Here is an 18,927-nt window from a genome sequence, read left to right as displayed (position 1 = left end):
CTTTCTTTCTTTCTTTCTTTCTTTCTTTCTTTCTTTCTTTCTTTCTTTCTTTCTTTCTTTCTTTTTTTTTTGTTTTTTGAGACAGGGTTTCTCTGTGTATCCCTGGCTGTCCTGGAACTCACTCTGTAGACCAGGCTGGCCTCGACCTCAGAAATCCGCCTGCCTCTGCCTCCCAAGTGCTGGGATTAAAGGCATGTGCCACCACTGCCCGGCTTACTCCACTCCTTTCCTTTCCTTGCTTTCCTTTCCTCTTGCTTTTGGTCTCCCCCACAGCCAGGGAATCTGCATTCTTCGTGCCACCCATAAGGTTTTCTCTTCCTATGTGCTTCTTTTGACATTGACTTTGTTGTTGTTGCTGTTCGAGACAGTGTCTTACACTAAGTGATGCTGGCCTAGAAGTTATTATATAACTCAGGCCAGCACTGAACACACTGCAGTCCTCCTGCCTCAGCCTCTGTAGTGATGAAAATATGGACCTAATTCACGGCATCTAGCTGAGATTAATGTCTTTAGATCACCTACACCACCTTGACTTCTGGGCCAACTCACTTGTGGGTGAAGAGTAAAACTAGAGTGTGTGCGTCTGCCATAAGTTAAAGCCTGATCTATGTTTGGAAAAGGAAAACAGCAGCATAAGGAATGTGGAAATAGTCATTATGTTGGGCCCTTTTCTACATGATTATAGACTCTGAGAGGGGTACTTCCACTGTGTGTCCTGAGTCAAGACTTGGCTGACCAAGCACATCCCTCTGTGATTCACAGGCTTCGGGTTTCCGGTAGCATTAGTATGGGTTAAGACCTGCTTTGTCATGAGAGCTAATCGAGGTGACTCAACACACAGGCAGGGGGTGTGTTCGATATTAAAGTTCCATCTTTGTGTGGCCTCTTGTCACACCGCTGCATCTGGCTTCGAACTGACAGCAGACCCAGCTGTTGCAGAGAGACAGTATTGGGGAAACGATAAGATTGTCATTTCCCAGTTGACTATTTTTTTTTTCCTCCACAGAAGGGCAGTATTAGTTTAAGTGAGATTCTGCACATGTGCATCTGGCCTGCAGTTTGAGTCAGATGTGGGGTTAATATGAAGTAAGATGGCTATTCCTATTGTGTAAGTGTGATTTGCAAGAATAAGGAGGATAGCTTCTGGAGTTCCCCAGTCTGCTTCTGAACCTATCCAGATGCGTTTTTTTTGTTGTTGTTGTTTTGTCTTCCTCCCCTCCCCAAAATGAGAACTTGAATGTGGCACGTTCTATTTTTGAACATTTCTGTGCAAAAAGAGATCAACCTCATGTAGCCCGCTGTGTCTCATGTAGGATTTATAGTCAAGAATGTTTGCTGTGTTACTTTTATACACACGGTTCTAATAATTACCTTATTATGGATGGTGAGATGTTAACTGTTACCTGAAAGGAGGGATCATTATCTTGCATTAACATAAGAATATATAAGCTTCAGCCCCCTGCACTTGAATGATAGTCTAATTAAGTCGACGAGTGTAAAGGTGTTCCTGAGTCAGTGACTAATGAGTTGGGTGAGAGCACTTGGGGCTCATGATACTCAGTGAAGTATATGAGGTTTTCTGTGATGAAGCCTTTCAGAATTTTAAATGATGGGGCTGGGGAGTTGGCTCAATCTGTGAAGTACTTGCTATGAAAATATGAACATCTGAGTTGGATTCCTAGAACCCATGTAAAAAAGCCACAGTGTAAACAGTTCCAATCCCAGTGCCAGGGATATTGAGACAGAAGGATCACTGGGGACTCACTGGCCAGCTGCCTTTGCCTATTCAGTGAGTTCCAGGCAAATGAAAGACCCTGTCTCAAAACAACAAGACAAGCCAGGCAGTGGTGGCACATGCCTTTAATCCCAGCGCTTGGGAGGCAGAGGCAGGCGGATTTCTGAGTTCGAGGCTAGCCTGGTCTACCGTGTGAGTTCCAGGACAGCCAGGGCTACACAGAGAAACCCTGTCTCAAAAAAAAAAAAAAGACACATAGTAGCTGAGAGGTTATCTAAAGCCGCACTCCATAGGTACCTGCTGATATTTGTACACATGTACCTATGCACATACAGGAACACACACATAAAGGAATACTCAACTGTTTTTATTTAATCTGAAATTAAAATACCCAAGAAGTCTTCATTTTCATCCACCCAGTGGGAAATATTCATTGTTTCCTTTTAGACGATTTTAAGCCAGCATCGATAGACACTTCCTGTGAAGGAGAGCTTCAGGTTGGCAAAGGAGATGAAGTGACCATTACGCTGCCACACATCCCTGTAAGTTGTTTCCAGTGTTGGTCTAACGTAACAAACTCTTGTGTTTTATTTACAGTTCGAATTTCCTTCTATTTATTTATTTTTACTTTTTTAGTTTTTTAAAGAGCTAACATGTTTTATTTACATTTCAAATTTCCTTCTATTGATTTATTTTTTATTTTTTTAGATTTTTAAAGAGCTAACATAAGTAAAAGAGGAATTTAGGAGTCAGATAGGTTGTTACTCATGTGTCCCAGGGCTTAGTTTAAGGTAGTTCTTTGTCCTGATTCCTGATTCCCCTCTCCATCTAATATATAGTAGGCAAGGTTCCATCTAGACAGTGGCCCCTCTGCTAGACACATAACATTTATCCTTTTCTGGAGAAAAGGGCCCTATGTGCCCTGTGTATAGCTGCTCCTGAACATAGAACAGCCAGAAGGCAGGCCAGGAGCCAGAGTGACATCTCTATATTTAGTAAGGGATCTGGTGTAGGCTGATGGTCCCAGGCAAGAACCAAAGGTTTGGAACACCCAGCTAATTTAGGGGTGAAGAATTCAGTTAAAAACAGCACCAAAGACTTGGAAGAAAAGACTTTGTAAGGCTCTTTTCAGGTCAGCACTTTGAGTCTGGGGTGTTAACTCAGTGATAGAGGGCTTGCCTTGAATGTATGAGGTCTTAGGTCAATCCCCAGTTCAGCCAAAGGAAAACAGAAAGGAGACCTTGTATTTGTGCTCACGATACTTTGGGCTGGGGAGATGGCTTGAGAAAATGAAGTACTCAAGCCTGAGGACTGGAGTTCGGGTGCCTTAGAACCCATGTAAAAAGCTGGGCAGACATGGGGGCTGCTTGTGAGCCTACGTTTACAGAGGCAAGGACATGGTCTGCCTGGGGCAAGCTGGCTAGCTAGACTTAGTTGTGTTCAGGAAAAGACCCTGCCTCAAAAAAAAAGGAAAGTGGAGAGTGACTGAGGAAGGTGCCTGATGCCAGCGTTGCGTTTCTAGGTGCATGTAAATATACGCACACATGTATATACACACATGTACACACACATGCACCTGGAATATCCCTGCCCACGTGCAGGAAGCTTCCTAGTACATTTCACAGCTTTGTCCTCAAACACAGAAAGTTCTGTAACTGCATTCTGACAGAATGCAGACTCTGCAGCAAACCTGGAAACCCTTGAGCAGAGGAAAAATAGTCTTTTCATTTGAACTCCTTTTATTACATGTTGTCCATGGAAGATTACATCATCTCCCATTGGACCTTAGTTTCCCAAGTGAAAAACAAAAGGGTTAGGCACATGGTCCCTAAACTCCCTTCAGACCTAAGTTTCTACTGTGCAATAAGGGGCTAAAGAGCCAAGCAATTTAGTTTGTTGTTGTTGTTTTGGTTTGTGCTTTTATAAATTCTGAACAACAAATTAAATCTTATATTTAACAAATATTAAATCAGTGTCAAATGTACTAGCCTATTACTAGGCTCTAAGAATTAACTTTAAACCATATGAGTACGTTTTCTTCCTTTGTGCAGCTTAGGGTCCAGAATTTAAATATAGGAATATATAGTAGTTGCTGGATAGGATGCTTTCCTATGATCCTAGCCTTTGAGAGGTGGAAGCAAGGTGAGAGGATATAAGACTAGCCTGGGCTACATGAGACTCTGTTTCCAAACCAAACCAAAATAAACACTTGTGGAAAACCAGAGAAGACTTATTTGAACTTAGCAGAAGGTCGATTAATTTAGACAGTGTCAAAATGTAGCAGGTAGAAGGCCAGTTAAAACTATGAGGAATTAGAGATTCTTACTTCCTAAAGACTACAGAGCCCAAAGATGGGTGGTGGAGCCAGGGGGCTGCCTTAAAGATGTCTTCCTTTGGCCTGAGAGCAGCATGGGAGGAGCTGTTGAAGGGCTTGGGTGATGACTAACATTGGTTAGTTTCCACTCACCAGGCTGATGGGCTGGCTACCCTTGGAGAAAGCTGTGTTGGTCGTTTGCATGAGGGGGAAGCCCTGGGTTCTTCAATTGCAAAGAAATACAAAGATCATTTCCTACTTTACTAGTGACAGCTATGTGTAGTGTAGGGCAAAGTTACTTGTCCGTAGTTTGTGCATCATTACTATTCTCTGAAATATTTCCCCACATTCTTAAAGATTTGCCTACTAATTTAAAGTTTTTTTCCTATATTTCTTGAGTGCCTAAAACCAGGTGCTTGCTATAACTGTCCTTTCCTTTTGCCTGGAAAGCCAGAGGAGTGAAACAGATCAGTCATTTATTCTTTTTGAGTGGCTCTGATGAAGGATTGGATGAAGCAGTGTCCTTGGTAAAGGTGGACTGTTCATAATTGGTGTATTTATACTTAAACATTTGTGGCAAACAGGGGTCCACACCGCCAATGACGGTGTTCAAAGGGAACAAACGGCCTTATCAGAAAGACTGTGTGCTCATCATTAACCACGACACTGGAGAGTATGTCCTGGAGAAGCTTAGCAGCAGCATTCAGGTCAAGAAGACAAGGTATGGCCGTCTTCCGCGTCCTCCCTTCCTCTTGTACTGTAGAGGTCAAAACTAGGGTCACGTGTGCTGGCAGGTGCTCTCCTAAAGAATAGCCTTAAATATTTCCATCTTTGTGGCATTTAGTCCAGTTTTATAAGGGCATGAACATCTGCTTGCTCCCGGTGTTCAATTGGTAATATTAGCCACTCCTGTCTCAGACACATCAATTGTAAAATGTACATTTTCCTCAAATACAGTAAAAAGAAATAATTCTTTTGAGAGCTAAAACATGAAGTCACTGGGGAGAACAAGGTGTTTATAATTGAGCCAATCTTGTCAGACTCAATAATTGCTCTTATACTACCAAGTAGGGATTCAATTTATATGTATAGACTTAAAATTACAAAATAATAATTGCATAACTTCATTAAATTACTGCTTGTAAATTAAGATATATTTGAGGTGCCTATACTATCAAAATAAAACCTTGCCTACTGAGTGTGGTGTGTCATACCTTTGAGCCCAGCATCTGAGAGTTGGCGGCAGCAGGAACAAGAGTTCAAGGCCGTCTGCAGCTGCATGGTGAGCTTGAAGCTCGTCTCAATTACATGAGACCCTGTCTCAAAACAAAAACAAATAGCAGTGGCCTTGCAAGATTGTTAAACGACGGATAAAGGGATTGGCCACCAAGTCTGACAACTTGAGTTCGGTGTTCAGGACCCACATGGCAGAGGCATGTAATTTAAAAAACTTAGAAACAGTAACAAAAAAATGTTTCCTAATTTCTAAAATAGTGAACTTTTGGGTTCGTTGGACATTAGAGGTTATTTGAAAGTCAGTTCATTGTATAGACATACTGTAATACAGTAATCATTGTAGGATAATGATTAAGATTCTTATGGGGGGGTATGAGGCGCAGATCCAGAGCTTTACACATGGCAGGCCTGTGCCCTTACCACCGAGCTAAATCACAGGTCCCCTAAATAAGGGGTTTTATTTTCCATTAATTTATTTATATATTTACATCTCAATCACAGCTCCCCGTCCTCCCCTCCCTACCTTCTCCACTCCTCACAGAACACTAGTTAGGTTTTAAACACTATTACAACTTGACGTCTGTTTCTGGTTTTCTTCCACTCATTTCTCTAGAAAAGGAAGCAGCCCCCATTTACTGAGATGATCATGGGCCGGTATGTTTTAGGTGTAGTACACCTAAGCTTTACCAGTAATTTTTGAAAGGTTCTATTCTCTTGGAGACTAGTGATTACAGAAGTTGTGCTTTAGCTAATTTGACTGTTAGAGCTAAGCCCTCACCTCAGGCAAAGTGCCCACAGTGCCCGTTTCTGTCCTACCCTTTGTTGGTTTGTATCAAGGCCTGTTTTAAATGTGCTACTCCTGGGATATTCCTCGGCGCTCTGTTCTCTATCTACTCTGATTTGGGGACTATCAGTATACCTCCTGGGTACTTGTTACACTCGCAGAATCTCAGACTTCCTAAGTCAGAACCTGCAGAGACCTCTAGGGGATTTGTATAGATGCTTAGCTAATAACCATTAGGCTAGTTCATAATCCAGTTTATCCAGAAACTTGTATATTTATTATTACAGCTTTATATTGAATTTAAGTCATAGTATGATACTTTCTTGTAAACATACTTAATCACATTGTGTCTGTGTTTTATCTCCTTGCTGAGCTTATGTTAGATGTGGCACATCTGTAATCTCAGCTCTTGGAAGGCTGTGGCTAAAGGATCTTGAATGCCAGAGTGTACATAGTTAGATCCTGATTTAGAAAGGAAAAGAAATGAGCGCCTTGCAGGCAGAGGGTCATTTCATCAACTCTACCATCACAGTGGAAATATGAGCGTTGAGTGCGTTCTCGTGGTAAAATGAAAAGATTAGATTTTCAGTCACGGAAACGAACATGGGGTCTGCAAATGCTGCCTGTGTGCTTAGTGATCTTGAGAAATGCTGTTTTGCCTCTTGATTTAATGTCTATTTCAGAGCTGAGGGAAGCAGCAAAATCCAAGCCCGAATGGAACAGCAGCCTACTCGTCCCCCCCAGCCCCCACAGCCGTCACAGCCATCACAACCGCCCCCTCCACCTCCACCCATGCCGTTCCGAGCCCCGACGAAGCCTCCAGCTGGACCCAAAACTTCTCCCTTGAAGGATAACCCCTCACCTGAGCCCCAGCTGGATGACATCAAAAGAGGTAGAGAGCCAGAGTCGGTGGGCCAGCATGTGGGGTGGGCAAGGTGCTCTCGGGAGCTCAGAGAGCCCACTACTGCATATTTCAACAGAGTTCCCTGCCCCGGAGCTCGTGAGGACTGAGACTATCATGAATCCAGGAATGGTGGCTTGAGTGTGACTATCTTCTTAGAAGCTTAGGGTTTAAATAAGGATTTCTATCAACCAAAGCTTTGCCGGGCTTTAGGGGCCAGAAAGAATATTCTAGGCATGCTGCTTCTGGGCTCATGTACTGATCAGTATATGCAAATATAAGTGCTTTACTAAGGGAACTCCACAAATGCCAGGGTTAGATGTTTTTTGTTGACTCAAAGCATGTAATCCTGAAAGGCTGAGGCCAATGGGATGAAATCTGGTCCAGAAGGACTTAGAGGTCTGCCTTTCCTTTGCAGACTTGAGACAAACTTACCTTGGCTTTCGTCCCACATGGCAGAGTGTTCTGGTCCTCCAGACTCTCAGGCATTATGGGCTAAGCATATTTCACATTTATAAGTTTTATGGAACAAAACCAATCCCTAATAGCAGAAAACAGGAGGAGTTAAAGGCTTGTTCCTGGGAGTTTGCCTTTCTTACCCTGTAGAAATCTGCCTTCTCATAGACCAGTCACCCTGAGTTTTGAACAGCTGTGGCAGCTCTTGACCATTTTCCCTCTCTGATTCTAGATTCCTATTGTGGAAGTTCCCACTGTAGTGTAATGGGAATTAGACCAAGAGTGGGCCAGAGCCATGTAAGGCCATGGTGATGTTTGGACAGGAAAAATTTATGGCTGTATTGGTAGTCCCATATGTATTCAGGGACATTAGAATGGTTAGGGAAAATATGTTTTTTCCACCTCTGGTAGACATCCACAAAGAATGCAGGACAAGCATAGTCGTGATCAAATGTGTGAGAATCAGAAGAGGGTGTGGCGTTTCCCTATTTGCCCTCCTTGCCAGGGCTTCTTACAGGCTTCTTTGGGGCTCAGAAAGGACCCAGGGTGACTCTGGCTTAGAAAGTCTGTTGACATCAATATCAATCTCGTCATTGAGCAGTTGTGATGTTTAGTGCTGTCAGCTTGCAGGATCTGAAGTCCTTAGGGACACGCCTCTTAGCACTCCTGTGAGAGCTTATTTAGCCTCTGGGCATGCTCTAAGGGATTGTCTAGATGAGGAAGATGCACCATTCCCTGGGTTTGAGTCACTGGCACGAGCAGAAGCTTCAGCTGCCTTCTGCTCTAGACTGTGATGTGGAGTGACTCAGCCTCAAGCTCCTGCCTCTGTGACATCCCTTATAGGCTGGAACTGTGAACCAAAATAAATCCTTTCTTCTGTCAAGAGTTTTTAATCTCAGTGACAGAGAAACTAAGACAGAAAGTAAGCCTTCAGACTTCCAATTGCTAGAAAAACACTTTTCTATTCTTTTTCTCTTACTTGGGGTTTTATACAATAATTCACATTTGATGTTTTGTCTGTGACAAGGTCTTGCTCTGTAGCCCAGTCAGGTCTTAAACTCAAGGTCTTCCTAACTTCAGTGTCAAACTGCTAGGTTATGGCACACACCACACCCAGATCAAAGTATTTATTTAAGGGAATAATGAATAACCCTGATGTGTTTCTTACACAGAAGAGTCATTCTAAAACAGGCCTTTTGTTTATTTTGGTGAACTCAGTATTGCCATCAACCCTGGAGACAGAATAGGTATTCTTGTTGGTTTGGGGGTTTAGTGTGCTTCCTTGGGAAGCAGGGAGGGTAGAAACCCCTTGCTGCAGGTGTGTTTTCTGCTCATCCCAGTTGTGTTGTTGCAGAGCTAAGGGCTGAGGTGGACATTATTGAGCAGATGAGCAGCAGCAGTGGGAGCAGTTCCTCCGACTCTGAGAGCTCCTCAGGAAGTGACGACGACAGCTCCAGCAGCGCAGGCGAGGACAATCGCCCAGCCTCTCCTCCCCAGCCTTCACAACAGCAGCCCTACAATAGCAGGCCTGCAGTGGCCAATGGAACCAGCCGGCCCCAAGGAAGCTCTCAGCTCATGAACACACTCAGTAAGTGTGACCTCCTTGGTAGCTGAGACAGGGAAGGGCCATATGCAGCTTTTGACTTGTGCCAGAACCTATCAACTCTAGGCATTTAGGGACAGGGAAGGTCTTGATGTAGACAGACTGGGAAGGACCAGAACTCCCAGTCTTTTCTTTCTTTTTCTCCTTACTTGTGGCTATGACTTCTGCAAAATGCTTAAACTTGATTGTGTAGGCTCTTTGGTTTTCCATATACCAGGTTTAAGATAGGCCTCAATTGCCTACTTCCTGGCCTTTAAAAGTTAATTACCTTCTTTGGACACCTCCTAGTCTTTGGCAAGAGAAAAGAAGGAATGTTGTTATGTTAGGGTAGCTTTTTCTCCAATTGATAAAAGACAGGAAAGCCAGAATAAAGTCAGCTTTGTTTCAGAGTGGGGCAGTTCTGCTATCTCCCTGGAATCTTGCATGGTGAATAGTCTCCCTCCTGGTAATCTTCCTTTGAGGAACTTGTTACAGTCATTAATAGTCTCAGCACTGTGGACAGTCCAGGCTGGGGAGTGCCTTCTTGCAGGCCACACAGTGCCGTGGATGTGTAGGGAGGAACATGCCTGACCTCCATCCACCCATTCAGGCCACTGCCGACCCTCCACCTGCCAGCCTCAAGCACCTCAGCATTTTGCCTGGTGTGCCCTATCTGCTGTGCATGTTTAGGTCCTGGTAGAAAGTCTGTCCTCACAGTCAGAAAAGTAAGTCCTTGGGATGGGGATGGGTCCTCTGAAAAGGTTCCAGAGACAGAAAAGCTGGGCTAGAAGTTGGAAATAACAGACCTTCACTTTCATCCAGCTGGTATCAACTAAGGCTCTTTTGTACCCATTTCTGTTATGTGAGCTTAAAGTGTCAAGTCCTCTTAAATACTAGGTACCTACATACCAAATAAGAAACTGGAGCTTCCTAAGAGCTGACTAGTTCAAACTGGAGATTTAAAGTAATATAAGTACCTTGGACAGAGATGGGCAGAGAGGACATCGTATTAGTGTACTACAGGTGTAACTAGCACTCAACTTCCAAAATGGGAAGCCTCTTCCTTAGCTCTTTTGGTATTTGGGATGGTGGCATAGGACCAGGCTGGCCTTGAGATTGTGATTCTCCTGCCTCAGCCTTTTGGTACTGAGAGTATAGGCGTGAGCCACCACACCTAGCTCTACTTAGCTTTTTCTAAAGCAGCTTAATGAAGCTACAGAGATAGCTTAGGGTTTACAGGCACTTGTCCTTGCAGATGACCTGAGTTCAATTCCCAGCACACATGTGGCAGCTCACAACCACGCCAGTTCCAGGGGATCCAACTTCTTCTTCTGGCCTCTAAGGGTGCCAGACACCCACATGGTGTACAGACATGCAAGCCAAACTCTGATACACATAAAATAAAATAATCTAATTATAAATCAACTTAATGTGAACTAGTCTGACAAATGCTCTATGTTATTTATACTTTCTTGCTATTTATTAACATAATAGTATGTTTCGCTGCTCCTCTTCAGTTCTAGCAAGCAGAACCAAACTGTACTTTGCACATGATAAAAATAGTGTTTTTTTTCAAAAGTACGCCTGCACCAGCCTTTTCTGTGAGCCAAATAGGTTTTCCTGCCTAATAAATTGAATTAGCAAGGTTTTTTTTTTCATTTTTGTTTGCTTTTTAATTTTTAAATTATATTTATTCTTTTTATCTTTTGTGTTTTACCTGCCTCTATGTGTTGCTCCACATGCACTGATGCCTGAGGAGGCCAGGAAGGGCATTGGATCCCCTGGAACTGGAGTTACAGATGGTTATGAGCCACCATGTAGGTGCTAAGAATCAAACCTGGGTCTTCTGCAATAGCACCAAGTGCTCTTTACTTTTGAGCCATCTTTCCAGCCATGATTAACAAGCTTCTACTGTGATGTGATAGCTGAGCCAAAGAATCTTAAGTCTTGGTATTTCAAGTGAAGGCAAAATAAAACGTTAAAGTGCAGTGAGCTGTGTTACAGGTAGAGCACAGGGAAGTCGCTAATGGCTGTGCTTTCAGCTTGCTTTTGTTTTCTTTCACAGGAAATGACCTGCAGCTAAGTGAGTCTGGCAGTGACAGTGATGACTAGCACCAGGCTTTTGAAATCTGCTTTCTGGTACGTGAACACATGCTGCAAGACCCAGCTTCTTCTGCTGGGACCGCATGCCACAGGAGGATGTTGCGGATCAGAGCCAATAGGAGTGAAGGCCTGGAAGCACTCAGATACTCAGTCTTTAACTTGGTGGTGGTGGGTGATTTTTCTCATGTAATTTTTGAACAATCTCTTGATTCAGAGTTTAAGTATATCTATAGGAGAACTAACAGAATTCTGTTTAATTTGGTTAACATTGTTAATGAAAAACAGACCAATGTACCCTGGTTTAGGATACTCAAAGTCTGTATCTTCTTAGGCCAGTAAGTCAGCAACCCTCAGTTCGGCTGGGTGGTCTCTACCAGGAAACTTACAAGTCTTTTGAGGGCATGGAAAGCAAAGAGATCCTCAAATTGTGTCATAGAAATACAGTAAGACCACTTTACAGTGTTGATACAAAGTGGTAAGGAAGTTTTTGTGACCTAGTTTGACAAGACCATAGAAGATGGCCTTGGCAGAGTCTTTGGGTCAGTTGGGGTGTGTGTGTGTATGTGTGTGTGTGTGTGCTGGAGCTCCAATAGCTCAGTCCAGCACAGCTAGGAAAAGGGAAGCACACAGCCAGGAGCGGCCAGTCACCTGTCCCTGGGCAAGCTTGCTCACTACTTCCTCTTTTGAGTTACACTTGCTGGCTTCAGATTCTTTTACATGGAACTTGCTATTGGATTCCAAAAGACAAAAGCATTGCTGGCATTCAACTTGGATTCAGGCTCAGGCAGTTCCAGCACATTTGAGACAGAGCGAGCAGATACAATAGCAGCCGCCATGCTGATACACAGCCTCAGCTCATCTGAGGCTTTCACTTTCATGCGGATCCATCCTAAGGTTGTTCTTCATTCCAAGGATGTGAGGAGGGTAGGAATCAAAGAGGGATGTAGTGGGAAACCTCTGAGCAGATTAACCTGCAGCAGTCCTCCACAATGAGAATCCTGACAGGAGTGCAGCAGTATGGAGCCGTCTTTGGAAGCTCCATTTGCTTTTGTGCCACTGTTTGTGCCTGCCTCCCAGTCTGATGGGCTATTTTTATAGAAGAGAATCACAAGATTGCCTTTTGCCGTGTGCCATTTCCAAGTGAATGTTCTTGCTGGAAACTGGTCGCTAGTCAGTGTTCCACTTTGAGGAAGTATGTGGTGACTTGTGTGTCACTGCCCATCTCTGTAGTCTGAATGAATATATCCTAGGAAATCCCTGTCTTTGCTTTAAGATATTAATAATGCTGTTCTTTCCTCGGGTTTCTCCACTCACCCCTTTCCTCCTCTGCTAGTGGAGGAAGGTGGTCTGGACCTAAAAAGGAAATGAATGGTCCATGGTGGGGCCTTAGGTCATATAGGTCAACTATGCAGTCAACGCATCATATAGATCAACTGTTTGATCCACACAGAGGCTGAAGTGAGCTGAGATGGGGTAGAGGCCGTTGCCCAGCAGCACGTCGTACCTTGTGCTCAATCTCAGCCCACTGGGAGATGCTCAATGGGTCCCGTAGCAGGTGGGAACCTATTTATAGCAAACTGATAGTTGCTTTATAATTCTTTGGAAATGATAGCTCAGGGAAGGTGGAGGTTATGATTGGGTGACTTGGATTGTCACTAGATGTGGGAATTGAGTTGTTTTACTGCTCTTAACCTGTTCAAACTGTGGCAGGTTCCAAGAACTTGAACTAAAAATGCCTATTTGAGTCTCCCCTTGCCCTGCTTTTCTCCAAAAGCCTTGGTTTGTATAGACAGAACTGTGGCGTTGGCATGCTAGTCTCAGTGACTGTTGCCATAGGAAGTACTTGCATGTGGCACTTGGCTTGATAACTCGAGCTTTCTGTGCCTCAGACTACCCAGTCACCTGGCCTACCCAGCACCACACATCACTTTGTAGATGGCTCCAGTTTTTGCTCTCTGCACAAATCCTTCACTGGCTCTTTCTGCTTCCCCCTCCAGAGTAAGAAAGCTATTTTGGAAATCTAGAATGTAGTCTCCCAGATAGCTTCTCAGGGGTTTCCTTGTGCCAACCAAAGGACTCCCTGTCACTGTGCCTTTGCTGTCCCCTCCTCTTTACCTACTCTAAACCTCTCTCCAGAGCTGCTCAGGCACTATTTCACAAACTCTTCATTTCTTTCAACATATGGGTATGCCCTGGTGTGTGTACAAACTACTGTTCTACCTACCTGGTCTTTGGTATTAGCGCCTCAAAAGCAGGGACTATCATCACGGAACTAGACATGCAGATGCTCCTACTCTGGGAACTAGACATGCAGGTGCTCCTGCTCTGGTTGGGGAAGATACAGAGACAACTACTGGTGAAGGATGGAGGGTAAATATAGGGAAACATTCCAGGCATTGAGACAAAGCTAGAAATATGTACACAATGCCCATGCAAGTCTCTACTGAGTCTGTAAATTATCTTTTATTTGCTCTATGCAATGTTCACTTGGGTGAGGTGGATAGACTAATTCTACAGAGATGCCATGGCAATCCTATGAAAAACATTGGGAAAATGCAATACAGATAAACTAGAGATTTGTAATAATGCCACTTGTTAGTTTATTTCTGTAGCAGGATAATTTTCTCTGTGGGTGGTATGCTGTAGTAATAGGGAAACTTGAAAATTCCAAAGTCCTTCCCTTTTTTGAGAGACTGGTTAGTGTGTGTGTGTGTGTGTGTGTGTGTGTGTACACGTATGTGTGTTCATGTGTGATATTTATTAATTATTTTAAAAGAGAATTGTTTTGTAGATATGTATTAAGAACAGCCAAACTGGATCTTTCCACTTGGCAAGGAACATAAACTTTTTGAAACTCAGGCCTTAACCAGTAGCTTGGAAGACCAACTCAAGTGTTAGGAACTGTGTGTTTTTGTTTCTTGTTATTTCTGTCTTAGATTCCTTGTGTCCTTTAATGATATTTAAAATCTTGTGCCTAAAAATTTATTTTGCTTAATTCTGATGTAGACATGCATGTTTACATTTATATAAAATATTTTCTGTGTAGTTTCCTCTCTTTCAAGATGAATATATTTAAATAAAAATGAAGGTCAGCAATATATTTAATGTCTTGTTTTTTTTTTTAAGCTGAACATCTATGTGAAATAGAGTTAAGAATCCTTTATGCATAACTCTAATGTATTAACTTGATTCTTTTTCATCTTTGAGTCATGAAGTTCCCCTTAGCTTTAAGAAGATCTAACATTCAAAACGAAAAAATGAATTTTGGTTTTAAAAAGGTATGAGGGTCAGGGCCCAGAATTGTTCCTGTCTAAAAGAACTGCAGGGACAAAGATAGAGAAAAGACTGGGGGAAAGGCAGTCCAGTGACCAGCCCAACTTAAGATCCATCTCAAGGGGAGGCTCCAAGGCCTGACACTATTACTGATGCTATGCTGTGCTTACAGACAGGAGCCTAGCATGGCTGCCCTCCAAGAGGCCCAACAAACAGCTGACTGACACAGACATAGATACTTAACACCCAACCAATGGACTGAAGTTGGGAACCCCTGTGGTTGAATCAGGGAAAGGCTGGAAGAAGCTGAGGAGGAGGGCTACCCCATGGGAAGACCAGCGGTCTCAATTAATCCAGACCCCTGAGATCTCTCAGACACTAAGCCACCAACCAGGCAGCATAGACTAGCTGGTTTGAGGTCCCCGACAGATACAGCAGAGGACTGCCTGGTCTGGCCTCAGTGAGAGAAGATGCACCTAACCCTTTAGAGACTTGGGGTCCCTGGGAGTGAGGAGGGCTATTGAGGTGGGGGGAGGGGCATCCTTTCTTGGAGAAAAGGGAGGGGGAATGGGATGGGGAACTGTGGGAGGGTGGACCAACAACTGGATTGTAAAAAAATAAAATAATTAAAAAAAAACAAAAACTGGTTTGAGGGTGAGAGGATTGGAGAGAAGGCTCAGTGTTAAGAGTGCAGGCTGCTCTTCCAGAGGAACCCAGCCTGATTCTGAGCATCGCAGCTAACAGTTATCTGTAACTAGCTTCCTTTTGGTCCTGGTCTGCACTGTGTGCACATGATGCATAGACATATATGTACATGAAAGCAAAACACTTATAACTTCAAAAAAAAAGATGAAGTTTGGGGTTGCATGAAAGGGGTGGCTAAGATCTGGTGGTAGTCAGACTCATCAAATTGAACAACTAGTCACACACCAAAATGTCTTCACAGTGCTGAGGAAATCAGAAGAGACCATAGTGCCTTCAGTTACTGTAACAGAACAAGACCCATCCATGTGGGAAGGGCTGCTGCCCACAGCAGCTCTCCCTCAAGTCCAGGGAGAAGTGGAGGAAGGCACATCCCACTTAAGAGGGAAATGCACTAAGTCCATGCTGTAGACTTGAAACCTGTCCCCAAAGCTCCTTCAGCCCTGTAAAACCCAGTACACTGCAAAGCCCCTTGACACTTAACTGCTAGACTAATATTTGCAGAACAAAGGTCTAAAACTAGGCTATGTCAGGCATCAAAGAGACTGCCCCTAGAGCAGTGTTCCTCAACCTGTGGCCTGAAACCCCTTTGGGAGTTGAACAATTCACAGGGATTGCTTAAGACCATCAGAAAACAGATTTTTTTTACAATATAATTAATAACAATAGCAAAATTATAATTATGAAGTAGCAACAAAAATTTACATGAGGAACTATATTAAAGGGTTGCGGCATTAGAAAGGTTGAAAACCACTAGAGAATCAGCAGCAGAGTCCAGGCAGAATTGACTTCACTCCAGGGAGCAGGACATCAAAGCAGAAAAACTCACTGTGCGGAGGCCAAACCTCACAGCCTCAAGACCTTCTTGGGCATCAGGTGGCTTCCTGTGCATCCACAGTACAGACTACGTTAGGCCTTGAGTGGGACTGCCTGCTCCTCCCAAGGTGTTAAGAGTCACTATGACTAAACTCAGTAAGACCCAGGTTGCTACCAGCTTTGCTGGTCAAGGCACCTCTGCTACTAGCTGACACCAGCCCAGTGGTTGCAGATGGTGTTCTACAATTGCCTTTCACTCAGCAGGATAGACTTATATTTGAGCATGTATTATTACCAGGAGTGAGTGACAGGAACCTTAGAGCTGGACTATTAAATATATTTTGATCATATTTCCCCTCTCCCAAATCTTTCCAGATCCTCTCCCCCCCATGCACTCTATTTCAAGTTCTTTTACAAAAACCCAATACAACAACCCCTCCCAAGAAAATAAAATAACACCCAAAAAGGAAAAAAAACAAACCTCACTAAACTGACCCCACACACACACACACATACACACAGTGTGTAGTCTGTCATATGTTGGTCAACTAATCCTTAATGCGAGGCCTGTTCTGGAGTGGTTGATAGACCCAGTGTATATTAACTATATTGGAGAAAATGAATTTTCCTTTTCCCAGCAGGTATAAGGGACAGTTCGGTTGTTAACCTTTACCTAAGTAAAGTTACAACAAAATAATATATGATAACATAAAACAAAAATTATAACTTCAGATTTGGACAAGACAAACCAACAGAAGAAAAGGAGCTCAAGAAAAGGCACAGAAATCAGAGACCCACTTGTAGCTGTCATTGGCTGCTTTGGGGGTTCTTTCTCCCACCCTTCTCCACCCCTTTTCTTCCATTCTTTCAACCTCCTAACATTAGATACAAAAAAGGAGAGGAAAAGAAAGAGATCTTTGGATAAAGTCAGAAGTCGGAAAGGGGTGGTGTTATCATTAGACTACTTCCTGTTGATTAGGGCCACTAAGTTCCTTGGGGCAAGTTTGATCTTCACTCTCAGGATGTCTAATTTCTTGTTCTCTGTGGAAGACTACTTGACAAACCACTAGCAATAACAAAAATCAACAACCCATCCCTTCTCGGGATCCTAGCATTTATAAACCTGTTGCAGTAATTTCCAACCCCAACAAACCCATATGAAAAACACACAATCTAGTTATAATTATAAGCTGTAAGTCTAGATTGGGCAGATCTAGTACTATACTAACTTACTCCCCAGCTATAAGTCAGTCCCTTTGCTAATTGCGGTTTCTCCTGGCCATGCAGTTCTGGTCCTCCTCTTCTTCCATCCTGTCTCTTTCTTCTCCTTCTCCTCCCTCACTCTCCGTAACTTCTTGTCCCATCTTTTCCCTCCACTGCCCAATCATAGGCTCTAGCCTTTATTGACCAGTTAGAATGAAAAGAAAGTTCACATGAGATTTACCTGAATATGTGATCAGACTGCTTGTTAACCCCTCTCGAGGAAGTAGAATTAATATCAGAATTCAAACAGCATCAGGGCAACTCACAACATTTCCCCCTTTGTCCAATTAAAAAGGCTGTTTTTCTCAGATACAAATTGAGCACAACTATAACAATTAATACAAATGTTAAGGTATGATATACACTTAACACCCAGTCCATCATATTTGTCAATTTAGATAAAGCATTCTATCATCTATCCTAACTTAAAGAGTTTACACTTCCGTGCCTGAATTATGCTGACTTTAACTTGTATTACCATCTGAAATCCATCCTTTCACATCTGGAACTCCTTCTTTAATGCTAAACAGATTAAGTTCAATTATGAGACTATAGTCTTCAACCCTGTCAGAGACCTGAGAAGGCATTAAATAACACCTGAAAATGTAGGAAGAACAAAGACATAGCTTCCAAAATTATACAATTTGTAGAGACAGCTGGCTGCCTGGACAGTCCTTTAATTCCTTATAATATTGGAGCATCTGTCTTCAGCCTTCTGCCCTAGACAGACCTTAAGTAAAGCAGGAATTGTGAAGGCCCGACTTACCCTGTCTTGGCAGAGCTTAGCAGTCACCTATCCCAGAGGAATTAACTAGTTGCAGATGAACTAGGGCAGTTCTTGCCCAGTGGGTACCTTGCCAGGATTGAAGCAACTGTGCCTGGAGGTAATGATGCTCAATGTCTTCCTTGAAGTAGGATGGGGGTACTGTTAGGAGCACACATGTCTCGTAGTCAAGTGATCTTTAATAATGAAATAATATTACATGCCATATTCTGTGGATCTCTGATGCTTTTGAAGACCATCTATCTATCTATCTATCTATCTATCTATCTATCTATCTATCTATCTATCTATCTATCTCATAACTGAATTGTCAAACATTGATTAGTCTTAGCTATTCACTATTTAATCTTGAAAACACTTGTAATTAACTAAATTAGGATCTGATATAATCATGAGCTTCATTATCTCACTATTAACTTGCATTACTTAATCATCCTAAATATTTTATAATAGCAGTTATTAAAGGGGGTATTGTATTCTTTAATGAGTTGCATAGGCACAATCCAAGAGTAACAAAATTAATTTTAAATTTTGTATCAATATACAAAGCTTTATACCAATGAAAACATTAAACCTGTATCAATATGTAAATTCTGTGCCAATGTAAGAAATTATAACTTTGATTTTACATCAAATATAAAGATTTCTACCAATGTAAGATTATGGCTATATAATGCTTTGTTTAAGAGTAAATTTAATATCCTATCCCTATTTTTCTATAATATTACTAACCTTTTTATTTTCCACCTCCTTCCTTTACCTAAGAAAGAAAGATAAAGAAGAGGAAAGGAAAGGTAGAAATTACTGAGTCTGAGTTCTCTAGCTTCCTCCCTGTCCAAAGCTACAACATTTGCAAGTTATCCCTTAAAAACGGCAACATATCTCTACTTCATAAAATAACCAGAACCATCCACCCCATCCTAAGGGGCTGGGACAATGATCTTCTTTTGCTTGTTTCTTGCTGAATTAGGGTGAAAA

At 42.7% G+C, this 18,927-nt stretch overlaps 1 protein-coding gene across 1 annotated transcript in view; it reads left to right on the top strand.

The window, feature by feature from the left end:
• The window catches only part of Eaf1 (ELL associated factor 1), a 14,943-nt gene extending 819 nt beyond the window's left edge, over positions 1-14,124 (top strand). Inside the window, exons 2-6 of the mRNA XM_028787487.1 lie at positions 2,183-2,277; positions 4,634-4,770; positions 6,753-6,961; positions 8,781-9,014; positions 11,074-14,124. Coding sequence (XP_028643320.1) covers positions 2,183-2,277; positions 4,634-4,770; positions 6,753-6,961; positions 8,781-9,014; positions 11,074-11,120 — 722 coding nt within the window. The 3' untranslated portion in view covers positions 11,121-14,124. The remainder of the gene's footprint in view (positions 1-2,182; positions 2,278-4,633; positions 4,771-6,752; positions 6,962-8,780; positions 9,015-11,073) is intronic.
• Positions 14,125-18,927: the final 4,803 nt, after the last annotated feature.

This window comes from Grammomys surdaster, unplaced genomic scaffold (assembly GCF_004785775.1).
Source record: "Grammomys surdaster isolate TR1022 unplaced genomic scaffold, NIH_TR_1.0 125669, whole genome shotgun sequence".
Classification (NCBI taxonomy): domain Eukaryota; kingdom Metazoa; phylum Chordata; class Mammalia; order Rodentia; family Muridae; genus Grammomys; species Grammomys surdaster.
This window is presented reverse-complemented; position numbering and strand designations above follow the sequence as displayed.